The sequence below is a fragment of the Megachile rotundata genome, chromosome 11 (genome assembly GCF_050947335.1).
Source record: "Megachile rotundata isolate GNS110a chromosome 11, iyMegRotu1, whole genome shotgun sequence".
In the NCBI taxonomy this organism is placed as follows: Eukaryota; Metazoa; Arthropoda; class Insecta; order Hymenoptera; family Megachilidae; genus Megachile; species Megachile rotundata.
In genome coordinates, this window is record NC_134993.1 from 8,506,636 (window position 1) to 8,526,046 (window position 19,411).

Below are 19,411 nucleotides of genomic sequence, written 5' to 3' on the forward strand. Positions count from 1 at the left end.
CCACGAGGACGACTACCAGTGTGCAAGAAGTGTTACAGCGAAGATAAAAAACAGAAGAGTGAGAGAAAGAGAATAGCGAGAACGTGAGAAAGTGAGAGATGCGAAAGCGAGACTGAGCGGTTTTCATAGAGCTCGATAGTGTTTTATATATGTGTATAAATAAATATAGTTTGATATAAGAAACTGTGTACAGTTGTGTACCAAACCTTGACGTTAAGAGCAACGAAAAAGCGCCTAAGGACACGCAAGTTGATCCATGCTTTTTAGGGGTGGTTCAGGAATATTTGCAAGGGGACCAGACGTTGATTCTTGTGAAATCATTGTAAGAATTTTTTAGTAAAATGCACTTTTTAAAAATTACTATAAATGGATTTTGTAGAAAAGAATTTCTGTACACTTTGGGGATCAGTGGTTAGGGCTCTAACTCCGGGAACGGAAGGTTAGGGTTCGGATCCTGTTCTATAATTTTTTTTTTTAATTTCACTTATTAACAATTTACAATGAAGAACTCTTACGCTGGCAAAAGTTAGAAAATTATTTATTTTGAAATGTTATTTAGTGTGTACATTGTTACGTTAAAAGAAATATGCAAAATGTACAAAGTTCGAAGAGTTGTCATTGGAAATAATTGAAGCGCTTAATTGTAATAAATTATATGAATATTCCATAAAAAACAGCGTGAAATATGAAAGATATAATAATTGAAATATATAATACAATTATATTATAAATTCCATTCAAATTTATTTAAATTCACAGTTTCTAATAAGCTGGATCTTAAAAAATGAAACAAAAAAATTTGATAAAAAATTATTGCAAACAAGTTTTGGTCTCTGGACCTTTGAACACTAGAACACTGGTCAGTGAGCTTAAAAAAAAATAAAAAAAATATCTTTACATTTCAGATATTTCTCAAAATGAAAAAAGTGCATTTGAAATAAATTCTTTAACAATACTTTTATTATAGAAAGGTTCGAAACGAAAGTATCAGCGTCTGAGTCACTTTGTTAAGCTTAACGTTAAGTTTTTATTCAGAGCAAAACAATATTTTTTATTTATCCGTTTATTTTTATACGACGTTGCTACTGGAACCATTTATACGTTGAAATTGATAGGGAAATATGGAGGGGGGGATTGCAAAGCGGGGGAGTGAAAAAGAGAAAGTAAAGATTCGAGACGATTACAGATGGTAACCAGAGCTACACAACGAAATGATTCTTATAAAAAAAAAGGATAACGTGAGATAAAATTCGTTCAGAATCCGAAGAGAATTAACATAAGAACCCCGAAACATAGAATTTTCAACTGCGATATTCATGTTATAATATATTATATAAATATATGTAAATATATATTATAAAAAAGAAATAGATCAATAGAATCTCCTATTTTTGCAAGAAAAGCAGATTTCCGAAAAATTGAAAAAAAAATATTGAACAAAGTTCGTCGACACGCGATGACAAAGACGGAGCTCAAGTTTGAAAATATTTTCAGTCGAATTTTCATTTCTTGCCACCTTTCGAGAAAATTTTCGTCTTTGTTTGTCGCGTTAACCCTTTATAAGCAGAGTGCTGTAATAAAATTTAGAGTTGGTACTATAATATATATTTTTTTTAATGAAAAGTCGAAGGAAAATTTGGTGGCTTGTTGACCACTGCTTTACAATGACTATAAATGAAAATTGTACAGCTGGATGCAACGTAGGCTTTCTTTGGGTGAAGAAAATTACTTTTCTTCAATTTTGAGATATTTCAAAATTTTTATGTTTAGTAACTAAGTTTGAAGGTTTCTGAATTTCTAAATTTTCAATTTTTACATTTATAAATATTGAAATTTCTAAATTTTCAAGTTTAACAAGTTTCTCATATTTATAATTGAAATTCAATTTCATTTATAAATCTGAGAAATTTCTTATAAACTGGAAAATAAATAATGAAAATAATTGAAATGAAAATTACAATAAATGAAAATAATGGAAATTAAATTTCAATTATAAATATGAGAAATTTCTTACAAGTTGAAAAATAAATAATGAAAATAATTGAAAGGAAAATTAAATTAAATGAAAATAATGGAAATTAAATTTCAATTATAAAAATGAGAAATTTCTTACAAGTTGAAAAATAAATAATGAAAATAATTCAAATGAGAATTAAATTAAATGGAAATAATTGAAATTTATTGTCATTTAGAAATCTGAGAAATTTCTTACAAGTTAAAAAATAAATAATGAAAATAATTGAAAGGAAAATTAAATGAAAATAATTAAAATTTAATGTCATTTAGAAATCTGAGAAATTTCTTACAAATTGAAAAATAAATAATGAAAATATTTGAAATGAAAATTAAATTAAATGGAAATAATTGAAATTTCACTTATGAATCTGTAAAATAGAAAATTTCTAAATCCATAAAATGTATAAATCGCAAGTTTTGTAAGTGTAAAAATCTAAATCCACAAATTTGAAAATACATTTCCAATTTGAAAGTTAAATCTATGAAAAGAAAAATTGCTCTTTAATCTGCACAAAACGATGTATAAGGGTGCCTCTCGCTATATGGCCATTTCCAAAGCAAGCCTACCGTATCCAGTGTGTTCAACTAAAAAGTGGCAATCGCCATAAGCTTATAAGGGGTTAAAATCGGCGAACCAGCACCACAGAGACTTAGCCGCTTTAAACCGGGGGTGGCGTCGTTGGAATTTCGTCTCAATTCTCGCGACGTTTTAAAGACACAATACATATATTTATACAATTACGAGATACCCAATGTTCCGATCATAAACGAAATCACGCTTCTCTAGGTATATAATAGAAGGACTAAAGAAAATAAGTTCCAGGTAATTCGACTCCGTAGCAGGGAGAATAACAAATTTTTTTAGAGAGAGAAGGTAATCGTAAGGTTAACTGTTATACCTATTACTCTATTATTGGTAATCAGGCAATATTGTTAATATTTATCTAACATTAACGATCATATTACTCGCGTACTCTACGATAATAATATTTAATATATAATATTATATAATATATTATATTATAAACTTATATAACACATATTACACGCATATAGAGCAGTATATACTGTATAACCATTACGTAATATAATATATTATCCATAATATTAATATTAATTATTAGCAATTAATCGGTAAGCTATTTTGTAATAATGCTCCTAGAGTTTCGTTTTTTATGGGGATATTTGTTAATCGACGATTTGTGATCGCGGATAACAGACGAAGTTTACGAACCCACCTCCTTAAGAAAAAAAAAATAAGAAAAAAAAAAAAAGAGTTCATTTGTACCTATACCTCGAATGATTGTTCAATAACTATGCGGAAGGAAACGTTACGATTTAACGATTTTACCGAGAATGATCGTAATCGCCATTTCTCGATAACCCCGGTCCGATGTTTTCGGTTATGTACACGCATAGCATGTATGCTTAGGCAGAGTGTAACGCGAAGCCAATGTATACACTGCTACGTTTCCGGCAATATCTAAAATAATAGTTATTTCGAATTCTTTTTAGTGCTATTTGTGTGTATAATTTTTGTTACATTATTTGAGAAATATATTAATAATATGAAAAACATTTCTGAACTGCTTTGGACATTAAAGTAACAGTTTTTTTTAATATAACCTAACCTACCTATTACTATTCTACTGTAAGTTGTAGAAATTTAAACTTTTCAGACATTGAACTTTGATGCAATTTTTATTTCACCCAAAAGAATATTTCTTTGGGATTCTTTTTAAATATATTCAGTGATTTTGAATTTGTAAGAGTAACAGTAAAGAAAAGGAATGAATATTTTTGTAAAAAAAGAACAGGACAATCTTTGGGTTATGTTACAAGTTAGGTTAGGTTAGGTTAAATTTTACAGGAATTAAATAGGTAAAGTTAGGTTAGGTTATTTTATTAAAACATAAGTTACATCGTTTTTAAAACTCAAGACTATATTTTTTAAGTATAATTTAGTTACAGTTTCAAATGTTACTTAGTTATAGTTAAATATAACGTAATTACATTTTTTAGATATAACTTAGGTCTTGTAAATATGATCTAGTTATATTTACATATAACTCATTTCTTAAACATAACCTAAAATTATATTTTTCAAGTATCACTTAGTTCATATTCTTCAAGTATAACTTAGTTCTATTTTGAAAGAACTAAGTTAATCTTACAATTTCCAAATATAACCTAAAAGTACATTTCTCAAACCTAACCTAAATACACTCAAATGTAACCTAACCAAACCTTGCATTTTGTCAAAAATTCATATAATTAAATCACCAGATTACTCACATAAAGAACTAAGTTATAACTTACATTTTCCAAATGTAACCTAAAAGTACATTTTTCAAACCTAACCTACATATACGCAAATCTAACCTAACCAAAACTTGCATTTTGTCAAAAATTCATATAATTAAATCACCAGATTACTCACATAAAGAACTAAGTTATAACTTACAATTTCCAAATGTATCCTAAAAGTACATTTTTCAAATCTAACCTAACTTACATTTTGTCCAGAATTCATATTATGAAATCAGCAGATCACACAAAATATTGCCGAATAAGCTTAATAGTCTCATAATTGCCGGATAAACTTAATAGTCTACACATTGTCTAGTTTACACTTTGCACGTACACATATTTCCTCCTACTTTAATTTGTTGGTGCAACCGGGAAGTTGTCGAGGAATCGCTAAAACCTAAGAGTCACCCTCCGTACAGTTGCGTATTTACGCGTCTGTTAAGTTGGCACGCGAGCCAATAGATCCGCGTTGTTTCCGACTGCCATCTTACGAGGCGCGCACAACACACGCGTACATATAAAGCGGAAAAAAGGAACTGTATCGAATGAAAGCGCATTTACAAAAATTTGCGAGAATGTACGCATGCAGGTGTAATACACGTGCCTCTGTATACGTGTGGGTACCGAACACTACATTATAGATAGGAGATAATAAATGCAGAAGTAATATTTATTCCAGAAGTTAAATAGTAACATTAGGAATAATATTTATATCTCTATATTTACTATTTACATATTATCTAACGATGTAATCCTCGCCGGACAGGCGGGCTATGTACAGAAAGGCGAAATAAAACGGAGAGAAAGGGAGGTGGATGATGGTAAAAAAGGGAAATAAAGAAAAATGCTTATTTATAATAAATTTACGGAGAAGCGATTGAAGGAGCGAAAGTAACGAAAATAGGTTTTGTACTTAAATTTATTATAAAATAAAAGCAAAATCGTTCGTGCACCTAACACGCTTCGCTCGGACGTTTTATTCTTTTTAGTTTTGATTATTTGATAATGAACGGTAATTGAAATTGTTTATGGTGGATTAGTTTCGGCGTGTTGGTGATCGACGATCGTTTTTGATAAAACCGCAGAATCGTATCCGATAGTTAGGCGTTAATGATAAATTTTTATAATGGCAATGTAAAAATCAGAGTGATGTGCATACCACGAATTTTTATTTGTTTAGTTAATGATCAATAGCGAAGAAAGTCTTTGATGTTCTTTTTTTCAGGAAAAAGGGTCAGACAGTTCCTTGACGTTTATATTTCAAATTATCTTATTATATGAATAAAGCTATTATCATTTACCTAAAATGTTATAGTTTATTGCACCTTTCAAATCATTGTCCTATTTCGTTATTTTTTTATTTATAATAAGTTTAATCATGCATCAATTTCAGGTCTTAAATTTCCACATTTTCTAATTTTCAAAGTTTAACATTTTTAAATTCTTAAATTTCTATACTTTAAAAATTTTTAATTATATTTTCGAATTTCTAAATCGTTAAATTCTTCAATTTTCAAATTTCCAAATTGTTGCATTCTCCTATTTTCAAATTTTCAAACTTTCAAATTTCTAGATTTTTAAATTTGCAATTTTATAGTTTTAAAAATTCTACAACTTCAAATTTTCAAATTTTTAATCTTTCAAATCTGCAATTATCAAGTTTTAAAATTTCTTCATTTATAGTTGCAAAATTATCAAGTTTTCAAATTCCACAAAAATTCAAAATTTATAAATTTTTTAATTATTATAATTCCATTTATAATAATTCATATAATGTTTATATCTTCTCTACGCTTTCACTTAAAGAAATAATTTGTTCTCTAAAACCATGGAACTTATGTCCATACAATTTTTGTATCATTAATAAACCCTTCTACAATTAAATATACTTAATTATACTGAAATATTTCCATAATTATCACAACCAAAAAATTATTTGGAACAATTTCATTATGTGATCACATTGTATATTGTTCTTAACAATATTTACATACTTTATAAATTTAACAAGGTTACTCACAATTTAATACAATTTTAAATAATTAAATTAATTAATAAAATAATACAGTTTTAAATAATTACATTAAATAATAAAATAATACAATTTTAAATAATTACATTAAATGATAAAATAATACAATTTTAAGTCATTAAATTAAATAATAAAATAATGAAATTATAAATAAATATTTTTAACTGAAATATTTCTAATGGAAAATAACCTCAAAACACTCATCAAATTTTCCACCTACAAAGTGTATTCGCTGCAAGCTATTTTGACCTTTGAAAGGTCGAAATAATTTCATAAACGAGCATCCCTTAAAAACACGTGCACAGCATATCTTGTTGACTTCATTTATAAATCAGTTTAATTCCGGTTGTCTGTTAGCAGCGCAGGCAAAAGTGTTATCGTACGAAACTCCGAGTAGATAAAAGGATACTTTTCACTGTTACGTAAAGTCGAGTAAAGAGCAGCGTTTCTGGTTACGAGATAAAGTGAAATGCCGGCGGAAGGGTGGCTGAATGGCCCGAAGGAGGCCGAGTGAAAAAGAACAAAGAGAGAAGAAAAAAATGAATGTAATCAAATTCCAGTCATTCGCTTCATTTCACTCGCACCCATGAATCACGCGACGGCGATCAACGGTACGATCGAAGAACAGCACCGGTTTTACGAGCCTTTATTTCGCTCGTTGAATTAATTCGACATCATAAAGAGTAAGATAATGGCCAACCGGGATGCATTCGAAACTGCCGCTCGAGAACAAGGTAAGCCGAAGCGGAAACTTAATGACAAAGTCACCCCATGCTTGTGGCGTATACGAAACGAACGAAAACTAACGACACAATTGCTTATGGTTTACATTACCGTAACGTTCCTTCTTTTTAATTCTATGCACTCCTTTGTTTCTTCCCTTCTAATATCTATTTTTTTTATTACGTCGTTTCTGACGACGTTTGATGAATTATTGCCGGTGTACGCACAGTACGCGATCTATTGCACGAATGGTTTATGACAATACGACGCATTTCGTTGGAAACCGTGTGCGTCAGTGTTTTGTTAAACCTTGCATGGCGTCATGTCGGTGAAAAGCGCGCGCAAACGTGTCTCATTGAGAAGTGTATATTACATACGTTAATTTTAATAAAGTTTACTATGAAAAAATATTATTTAATTGTATATTTAACGGATAATGTGTAATGCACGTGCAATTCGCTGGATATCAACAAAAGAACGTAACAATTTTTATTAACCTCTAGACTGGAAATAAATCACAACATATTGAAAAACTATTGCAATAACTAGGTTGCTTATTGTTTCATATTATATTTATTTATTCTAACATCATTAACACTTGAATTAGTTACAACGAATGTAAAATTTCTTTCTCTTTCAGGAAAATATTTTGACATATTTTGACGAGGTAAATGTGATCACGTGATACAGTCACGTGATTGTGTCACGTGATGAGTATTTGCTGTTTATTTCTGCACCATACTTTCAGTTTACAAGTAAGCATATATTTAACGTTATTTTTAATTAGAAGCGTATATTACATAGTTAATTTCAATAAAGTTTATTGTGCAAAAATATTATTAAATTGTATATTTAACGGATAATGTGTAACGCACGTGCAATTCGCTGGATATCAACAAAAGAACGTAACCATTTTTATTAACCTCTAGACTGGAGAGAATAAATCAGAACATATTGAAAAACTATTGGAATAACTAGGTTGCTTATTGTTTTATATTATATTTATTTAGTCTAACACCATTAACACTTGAATTAGTTACAACGAATGTAAAATTTCTTTCTCTTTCAGGAAAATATTGTTCTTTTGACATATTTTGATGAAGTAATCGTGATCACGTGATACAGTCACGTGATGAGTATTTGCTGTTTATTTTTACACTGTACTTTCAGTTTACAAGCAAGCGTATATTTATCGTTATTTTTAATTAGAAGCGTATATTACATAGTTAATTTCAATAAAGTTTATTGTGCAAAAATATTATTAAATTGTGTATTTAACAGATAATGTGTAACGCACGTGCAATTCGCCGGACGCTGTCGACAAAAGAAGGTAACAATTTTTACTAACCTATTGTAGATTAGAGAGAATAATTACATATTGAAAAATTATTGCAATAACTAGGTTGTGCATTGTTTTATATTATATTTATTTAGTCTAACATCATTGACACTTCAATTAGTTATAACGAATGTAAAATTTCCTTCTATTTCAGGAAAATGTTGTCGTTCTTTTGACATACTTTGATGAGGTAAATTGTGAAAAATTGTAAGATTGCGAGATTGTAAAATTGTGAAATTGTAAAATTTCAAAATTCTACATATTAACACTATATTCAAAAATTCCCTAAGTCATCAATTCTAAAATTCCAAAATTCCAAATTTCAAAAATTTCAAAATCCCAAATTTCCTAAATTCCAAATTCAAAAATTCCAAATGCAAAAATATCAAATTTTAAGATTCTAAATTTTCAGAATTCAAAAATTACAAAATTCCGAATTCAAAAATTACAAATTCAAAAATTCTAAATTCTAAAATTCTAAATTTTCAAAATTTCAAAATTCCGAATTCAAAAACTCCAAATTCCAAAATTCTAAAATTCAAAAATCCCCTAAGTTTTTAATTCTATAATTTAACAATTCAACAATACAAAAATTCTAAAGTTGAAAAATTAGCAAATTCTGAAATTCAAAAATTCAATCCTTCGAGAATTCCGAAATCTGCAAAGAGTATAAAAATAAGAACGCAACGAGAGCTTTGCTCTTCAGTTACTCCCAGTTCAGTTACTCTTCAGTTTGCTCCCTTCTTTCGTTTTCTTCCGTTGCCACCCTTTTCGTACGTTCCTCTTCCGTTCATTTCTTCGCATTCTTTATTTCATTGCCCCCTGCTTTCATTTAGCTTTTTTACCTTCGCCGTTCGCGTTTCCTGTGGAAAGTTTCCGTGCAGTTGCGTCAATAGAGTATTTCGACCGGGCCAGCCGCGATTAGGCGGCTAAATGTGAGAATTATGGAAAGCAGAGGCAACGTGCACACATCCGCGCGGCTAATAAAGCGAATGATATATAACGGGTTCCCGAAATACACCGAGTTTAATCGAGGATTCCACGAAAGACGACTGAACGCGAAATCGTCGGAAAACTTTTATCGGGTGTAAAATTGATGGTAAATCAAACGGTCTGTCTCGAGGACGGTTTTAGCGAAACATTCATGTCAGTTCGTTCGCTTTCGATCATTCGTTGGCGACATTTCAAATTTTGTCGCATGGGTTACCCTGACACTTCCGCCACTTTTCTTTTTTTTATAACTTTTTCAATAAAATGTATTTTCTGGTAGACTAAATATTTTGAAAATTTATTTAGAGATATTTGTTATTATTATAAATAACATTATTGTCATATTTTATTACTATCATTATTAATTTTTTTATTTTTATTGTCATATTCTGTTATTAACACCATGTTGTATATTCATAATCTTATCATATTAAGATAATGTACTATTTGTTACAAATACACTGTCATAATAGAAATTATAAATGATCACGTAACTTAATATTTTAAAAATTATACAGCAACAATTAATATATTTTTACATGTTCTTTGAAGATCATTTTCAACTGCTATTTTTTAGGTCCACATGTATTTTTTTTACATAGTTAAATTTAGTTATTTATAGACTTCTATAAAGTAGACTTGAAAATCCTAAGATCCTAAATTTCAATAAAAATCCCACAGTTTCAATCTTCCATATTAATGTAACATTTGAAACTCAATAAGTATACTATTCATAAATTTCAATAATTATTCAGGGTGTATACTGTTAAACGGTGACGGCATGTTCGACGACTAAAAATAAGGAAAAAGTGTAATGTAAATGTAGAATCGTAAACGTTTCGTTAAAAAATGATAAATTACTCTGATTAGTCACATTTCGTCAAATTCCTTTTCAAATTATCATTCATCCGTGATAACGACGTTTATAAATCGAATTTGTTGTCATTTGAATTTCTTGATTTTCATTTTTGTCACTAATTATGGCATTAAACTAGAAACCAGTTATTTATAGTTCTGTTATTTTTACTATAACTTTGTAGTAAGTAGACTGCGGGTGTTTATACATTCACGATACGTCAAGATTTGTAAAAAAAATAACCATTTAACCTGTCGGTCGTCGATCTCACAGATTACACGATTAATTTACATTTTTCAAGCATAGATACATTATAAATGTACAATCATTCACAATCTAGTGGCGAAGCATTTAAAACTCTATTTTTATACATTGTTCTTTATTTTTAATTGTAGAATATTCTGGTAGTGTGGATAAGAAACACTCTGTATATTTCAACAATTATACATAAATGATGTTCTGAAATTAACACTGGAAATGTGCACTTTTAAATTGAAAAGAATGTTACATATATATGTTATACATATAAGAATGTTACACTTACCTTTAAAATGAAAATAACGTTGATTTAACGTTAATTGAAATTAACTTCTAATTAAAAATAACGATAAATATACGCTTACTTTTAAACTGTACAGTGTAAAAATAAATAGTAAATACTGATGACGTACAATTTTTAATTTCAAGTATAAAATCAAATTTCATTTCAAAATTCAAATTAATATAATTTTAACTTCAAAATTAAAGTTAAACCTGAAAATGCATATTAACCCTTCAGGCAAAATAAAATAATATATTACGTAACTTCATCCTCCATCATACATAAATGAATGGAAAATTTCAACTAAAAAAATGTCACTGACATTTTTCACCTTTCATAATTACAAATGTTAATGTGCGAATGAACACAAATGGTTACGAAATAAAAAAAAGAACACTTTTTTTTAGATTTTGAAAGCTTAATTACGGACTGTTTAATGCGCAGTTACTTTTCGATTGAGGATAAAGTGGCGATGTTAGACATCATAATTGCTACAGCAGTAGTGGTAATAATGGTAATAATGACAGCGAACATGAAAATGGTAACAATAATGGTAATAATGATGACATTGAACATGAAAATGGTGGCAATAATGATGGTACTTGCGGGAACAGTGATTACTCTAATAATAAACGTAAAAATGATGATAATAGTTATAACAATTATGGTTATGTAAGTAGTGCGAAGAGTAATCATGGTTACCAGTATCATGGTGACAAAAATGACAATCCTTGGCGATCACCTGATCATTTGAGGTGTCATATTAACACTATTTCTACCAAGAGGTGTCAAAAGACACCTTTCAAATTTTACCCTAATATTCTCCAACTTGAATCATTACTCCACAATTAATTTTTTGACTTTTCATACAATAATTGTTAAATTAACTCAGCGATATTTTCTTCCAGCTCCTAGATCTAAAAATGTGCATATGGTATACTTATTTCTACCATGTGTCTTTTGACACCTTAAGAATTTCATGATAGTGCGTAATTTTAAACCATTTTACATATAAATATCAACACCATTTTGCAGCATCGTATTAATTATAATCAGACTAGAGAATTCTGGTTTCAGTTGTAATAAATACAGGAGTTGCGGAATAACTTTGGTATTCGTTTATAGCTGCCATGTTGCATTTTAGTGCACCGCTATATTTACATTTTGTAGATGAATTTAGCTAGAATTTACAACTTGATAATCTCTAATAAAAACACATCAATGTATCAATATTCCTCAAATTATCTACATTTGATAATTTTAAGTCCCACGTGGCAATTATTTGTATTCAAACGAAAGGTTAGGTTCGAAAGGTTCAAAAGACACCTTTTGGTCAAAATAGGAATACACGAAATCTTGATAGAAATTGTATTAAAAGAGGATTTTCTAGCACTAGATTTAAGGACTATATTCAGTCATTTCTATATTAAAGAAAAAGTACGGTAAAATGGGGTAAGTGCAGACTGGTTTTTGCAAAGTTGATATTTAAACGTAAGTATTTTCAGTTTGCTATGTCAATACTTAACGCTGTCGATATCGAACGCTTTGCACAATTACTACTATTTAATTAATATTAACTAGGACTTTAATTTTCCTTGTACATTTTGATTTTGATAGGAAATTGTTTAAAATGTCAACTACTCTGCACTTTCTCCGAAAATGGTGTAAGAGCGTAACTTGAAGTTAAATACTTTGAAACTTTATTTCATGTTTGATGGGGCAAGAGCAGAATTATTAACAAATCTGCTATAAAATGCTTTTTACTGCATTACGCAAGTACTCTATACTGCAAACAAGTACTCTTAGCTGAAATATAAAAGGGGATATAGTGAAACAAAACGAGGAAACAAACATAATAAATGGAGAAATTTCGTACATATTGTAATAAATATAGCCTGTATACACACTTGCCCCGTTTATGAACTTACCCCACTTCACCTTACAACGATAAATAATTTATACAATTATTTTTTATCTTAACAAAAATTATATTTCGACAAAAGCATCTTAATTTCTCTAATTTAAAATAAGAAACCCAAGATGTTATTCTCAAACTATTGATGTTACTATCTGATGTTATTTGACATTAATAGACAAATTTACTCTACTTGTTCATTTTTTCCTCTATAAATTACGTTTATTAATTTGACACCTTAGACGATTAATTTTTGTTACAGCTACTTCTCGAAATTCTTGAACACTGATTTCTAAATTATCTTATCTTTACATCAGCAGTCAGGATACGTCGACTTGTGGAAACAGTTGATGAAGACGACTACCGTTGTATAAACTGAAATACATCTTTTTTGATTAAATTAATTTTATGTTATGACAGTGGGTCCTTGAATGTTATCTATTTTCGATTAAAAAAATACGATTCGTATATAAAGTCGATTATATTGTTCAAATTAAGTATTTTAATTAACTGTGACACAATGCAATGTGTAATGTATTATTGATAGAAAATGTTGTAATAATATTTTTCTTATTTTGTAAATTTTAAGTTTTGTAATTTTATATGATAACTAGCAAATAACTACTTCAATCATAATTTTATTTTCATCTGTAATAATTTTTTTAATGATACGCTGATTTTGAATTATGTCTCACAACACATACGTTAGTAAATATAAAATAATATTTAATATTATCTGATACTTATTAATAAATTTCTTAGTACAAATAAAGTTTTCAAATTTATTTTTTCACATATACTTTCATATTTTTACACATTACATCTGAACAAATAAAATACATTTATTTAGTATTAATAATAAATTTAATATTGTGAAGTTTAATATTTTAATATTGCAAAATATTTCACAAGATAACTCAACAGCTAAAAACGATAAAAAGTAAAAAATAATTTCGCAGATGAAAGGAACTTTTATAATAAAATAAAGTTGCCTTCGTTCATGAATGAACGTACAATGACACCAAAGTTCAGCAGCTACGTAACGAAATATCAAAGTATAAAGTACTTGTAATTTTTAATAACATACACATTTGTACTGCTAGAAAACATAACGATATGTTATTCGTTTCTTGGTAGCAACATACTATCTCATAGTCTTTCATTCGTCATGCGTAGTTAGCTAAATTTGTAGTACTGCGGAATACCATTTTATGTATTCGCAATACTGTTTACCAGACTTTTTGCGTTTAAAATTGCAGTTGGTTATTAATACTACGAGTGTTTTTATGCTTATGTTCACGTTTTACGTTTTTACAAATTACGATTTTTTTAAGCTTCTTTATTATATTGTATGACGCTTTATTTATGTTTATTAATTATTTTATAACATACATGAGTTATTTTCATTTGTAATAATAATATATAATTACATTTTTAATTTTTACTTGTAATTATATGTAGTTACATATGTGTTTATATGTATATAAAAATACTGTTATATTATATGTAATGATATATAATTTTACTATATATAATTATAAATTATACATTGCTATATAGAATTTATTATATATTTATTGTAATGCAAAAGAATTTTTACAATATAAAAGACAACATAGTTTATAGATATTTATCCAGATTTAATATGCGAAAATATGAAAGTACATGTGAAAAAATAAATTTGAAAATTTTATTTGTCCTAAGTGTCAAATCCACCAAGCTTTGCTAATAGCAACAGTATCCGCTGCATACTCACATCAGTAATCACAAAAAAGTATTAAAAAAGTGTTAGCACTATTTACATAATGTCATACCGTAATTAAAATATCAATCAGGTGATATTTCAAGGTTAAATTTTCAATGTAACATCACCTTGACATATAGCCTCAGTTTAATGTGCTATAAACTCCGTTTAATTAGTATTTCAATTCTGTTTTACATCTTGATCACCTACAATCGAATGACCTTTCGACTCTGTCGACCTCCGGTGGTTTTTGAATTTTTATTGAATTACGTATAATCATCTAATCTCTTTAATTCGATTTATCAAAAATAATTCACACTTTTATATTTAAAAAGTAGCTTAAAAAATAGTTTATTTAAAAAATAAATAAAACTTCCATATTTAAAATATGGATGGAAATAAAGCATTCATATTTCCAAAGTGAACAAGTTTAAAAATTTAAAAAATTCGAGCAACCACTATTTTTTATATTTTATAATTAACCTTTGTTTTTGTATAAATTGTATCATTCAAAATGATTATTTTTTTTTTAATCCAGGTTTTACATTGTCATTACAATTATTTCTTTTGTAATGTGTAAGTATATAGTTATATAAATACCAAAATACATTTAACAAAATAAAGTACCATTGCTAATTACTTTTTGCAATCCATAAAAACATTGAAGTTATAACACTGTTTATCTAAATTCATAAATAATTGATGATAGAAACTGTCACATAATCTAACTTCACGAATGCTAATGAATGTTAATGCAACTTCATCGTGAACTAATAATTTACAAACTTTTCCATCATTTAATGTGACACTGAAATAACAGACTACATAAAATTACTGAGTTATTTATCATACAAAATTAGCATTCCTACGTCAAACTAAATGAACCGTAATAATTTAAGATATGTTGTCACCAATACACTGCTACATCTTATTGAAAAATAATTTCATTCTGATGTGCGTATTCATTTAATCTTAATAAGATACAATTCTTAGTTTCAGCGAACGGTGATTTAAAATTAACCGCCTCTGGCTCGCACGTTTCGATGAGAGGAACGCGGAACGCAGGCGGACCGGCGCTGCGCATGCGCAGTCTCGAGTAATGATCAGTGATTACGGAAATGTTAGCATGTCGCGTGTGCCAGTTTTAGCGATTTTGGGGTCTACAGGATGTGGAAAATCGCGTTTGGGCATCGAATTGGCTCGCAGGTTTCGTGGAGAAATTATTTCTGCCGACAGCATGCAGGTGAGTGAACAAATAACGATATATTATGTTGCGTTAATTCTCGTCGGGGCCTTGTAGGTTAGGTACACGTTTTGAACGTTGTTTATTTCCGTTAGAATTTCGAATACAGTCGTATCAATTTTAATTCGAACGAAAACCTTGATAACTTACCGTTACAAGTTTATTATTTTAATTAAAAGAAAAGTTATCGTTTATGGAAAATTATTTCTTGTCATTTCTAACTATAATAATTATTTCTAACTAACCGAGTAATAGTACATTCAAAATATACTGTCATTTTTATTGAACCGTTCAGTCTTTACGTATTAATTGTATAAGATTTAAGTGATTTTTAAATTCGTCTTGATATCACATAATGAAATAATTTATAAAAGTCGTTTAATATTAAAATGTCTAAATTGTCTTTCATACTCTTATAACATTTTGTTTTAAAGAGTTGAACACTTGTTGGAATAGTATTGTCATAGTGATTTAACACGTCAATAAATTATTTCGGAAATATCATTTTCTCTTTTACCGTTATAAATACGTATTGTATTTTACAGTGTACGTCGTAAATAACAGAATGTAAATGACCTTGCCCGTTCTAAAGTTACGTGGGTTTAAATATAGAATAGTAGTAGAATTTTAGTGAACACGTTGTTAGCAAAATTTATTGCAAAACTATTATTATCGGAACCGGCGCTCATGGTATATTAACGTTCTTATAAATTTTATAACAAAATTAGATATGCTCGGATATATTTATTTCAATTTCAATTTTTATTATCTGAACAAAAATTAGTTTTTAGATGGGAATTTTTGAGATATACGTCCCATTCAATTTTTTTATACTAAGTTAAAATTTATTTTTAAACTAATTTAATTATAAATTATATAATAAATTATATAATTATAATAATTATATTTAGGATGTTTAACATTATTCAATAAATTATTGTTTAAATTAAATCAGTCACATTTTAAATATCACTGTTTTAGATCCCATTTTGAAGTTATAATAAAATCATTCAATTTTGCTATTTTTCTATTTCAAATTTGGCGCCGTAAAATTAATTTATTGTAATCCTTATTCAATTATTAAATCAGTTAACATTAGTTAAATAAAGTTAATCTCATTCTAAATTTCACTATTTTAGATCCCATTTTGAAGTTATAATAAAATCATTTGATTTTGATATTTTTCTATTTTAAATTTGGCGCCAAAAAATTAATATACAGAAGTAAACAGCAAAATTATGACTAGAATGAATTTCTTACTCTAATAAAAAAAAATATTTGAAATATTAGATTCATATATGCATTAATATATAAAATAATTAATATATATATATATATATATATATATATATATATATATATACAATTTTTAAATTATTATTAAATTTAAATATATAAAATTAATAAAATTAATAAAAACTTGGTATAAAATAAGTTATTTATAAATTTAGTTAGTGAAAGCAGTTATCTTTGTATCAAAAGTTTTCACATAACTTTTATGTCAATAACTCATCTAAGATTTTGATATATCTGATATGCAGCATATCGAATGTATGACATAACATATAAACATACGCATTCGCGGAAAGCGGTTTCTAATATTTCGATAACATTTTCACAGTCTAATTGTCAGTTATGAATGAAAATCATTGAACCCAAACGCCGGAAGAGATTACAGTTTGAAGTGAGAACGTTGTGGTAGATTAACCCATACTTTTCCTGTGTCTGGTTTCCCATTATCTTTCCGCGTCGTTTCAATTCACCAACCAACTACAAAGGCTACGTTTCTTGGCAGCCATAGATTCCAGTGTGGTCGCATTTGGAGAGCCCCGAGTTAATCGCTTTAATTGTCTTATCCTTTCACGTACGTAAAGTAATCGTGAGGGACGTTTAATTACACGTCTGTGACATAAGGGTAGCCGAAATTTCGTCGAAAATGACGTGCTAGTAATTATCTTTCCACCGTTGTGCCGCTTATCTCGAAACGCGTCAACTTTGTCTTACATCTACGATTTATGAATCCTTTAATTCATTGCTGAGAAACTTTTAATAATAGTCATCACTTCTTTACTTTATGTAGTTGATTTACTCATTTGAATAAGTAATATTTTGCAATACATAAATTGTTTTATTATTTTATATTTTGTTATACTTTTTAAAAATTGAAAATATAGCATACATTTTTTAAGGAGTTTGCTAATTGCAAATTTTTTTTTAATTTAACAGTCAACAAACATAACGCAAAATTAAAGCTTTTGCATCGAAAAATTTTTGAAATAAATTTTATAATTAAAAATCGAAGAGCAAGTAAAATGATGAAGAATGCTATTCATAATTCAGCGATAAAAGGGATTAAAGGGTCATTCTAATTTTTCAAATGGTCATTTAAAGCAGATGTGTATCAATTCCAGCGAATTCTTTAAACGGTTCTCGGGATCCCCCTTTGTACGAACAATTTATCTTGCAGCGATAAATTAAGTTACGTAAAGTGTTTTGTTAATTGACACGCTACTTTACATGGATCTTCCGCGTTAATGGACAGTCGGCCTTTATCTCTTACTTTATTGATATATCAGAACGGGTTCCATTATCTCTTGGTAGAAACAAACTGTATAAATGCAAAGTCGTATAGCTCGCATGATACCCATAATGAACTAAGTGGATCGAATTAAACTCTATCCTCTTGGAGTGTGTATTAGCTGGAGGATCGTGGGATTTCCGGTTCTTTTTCGGCCCTTGAATTAGAATTAATCCTTTGCGAAGGCGATAGCTTTAAGTACGAAGCTTGTTATAAAAGGGATAAACTTTATCTACATACAAATATTAATTTACAAGCTTTTCACTACCGAGTTTCTTTGAACCTACATTTACGAACGTTTAATGACGTTTACATTCAAACAACTATAAAAAATGAAAGCCTTTAACTACATATTTATAAGCACAGTAATTCAGAAATGTACGAAACAATAATCAACAAGAAAATGAAGCGTCGAAACTTGCTATGATATTTAATTTATAATACATTGTGTTGGGGCATGAATTTCGTTTAGCTTCATAGATCAGTGGCTAGTTGATACAGTAAATTCCCTGAAGTCACGTTTTATTATGTCAACAATATTTAACAACCGTTGCTAATGTTGTAAACAAGTTCACGTCATCTTTGTAACCAAAATATAGATTTCTCCTAGAAAGTGAATGATAAACTGTATATTTAACCTAGCATGGTTTTCCTGTTTCTTCAGGAAAAAACTGCGGTTGAAGCAGCTAGAATTGTCTGTGAAATCTGTTTTAACTAGTGCAAGTAAAACTAGTATAGTTAGTTTTAACTGGTGTAAGAATGGCTTCAATCTTGCAATGGATTTTTAAATCATTTTATTTGGAAATAGAAGTGTTTCTAGAAACCGTATTTTAACCTCAAGAAATGGATGATCTTTAAATTTGTTATTAAAGACAATTATAATCATTATAAATTATTGAAGTTATTGTGATTCACTTGTGATATCCACAAAAAGTACAGTTACAGTAACCCATTAATATAAAATTTTAAGCATCAACGATAATTTCATAGCATGTAAATTTAAATTTAAGTTAGGTTTGAAATAAAAAATAATTTAGAAAACCAGAATGTAAAGGAGAAGAAAATGAGGATGGGTAGCTTGAATATCTGTTATTTCTACTATTTCCCAAGGCTCATGGTAAATT

The 19,411-nt window shown here is 28.4% G+C and overlaps 1 protein-coding gene across 3 annotated transcripts in view; it reads left to right on the forward strand.

Annotated features, from left to right (window-relative positions):
• The window catches only part of Myc (bHLH transcription factor Myc), a 265,387-nt gene that overhangs the window by 64,699 nt on the left and 181,277 nt on the right, over positions 1–19,411 (forward strand). For 2 of the 3 annotated variants that reach the window (XM_012283224.2, XM_012283225.2), the window contains exon 2: positions 15,460–15,709. The exons of the other annotated variant lie outside the window; for it this stretch is intronic. In XM_012283224.2, the coding sequence (XP_012138614.2) occupies positions 15,566–15,709 (144 nt within the window). In that variant the 5' untranslated portion in view covers positions 15,460–15,565. The remainder of the gene's footprint in view (positions 1–15,459; positions 15,710–19,411) is intronic. 3 annotated transcript variants of the gene reach the window in all.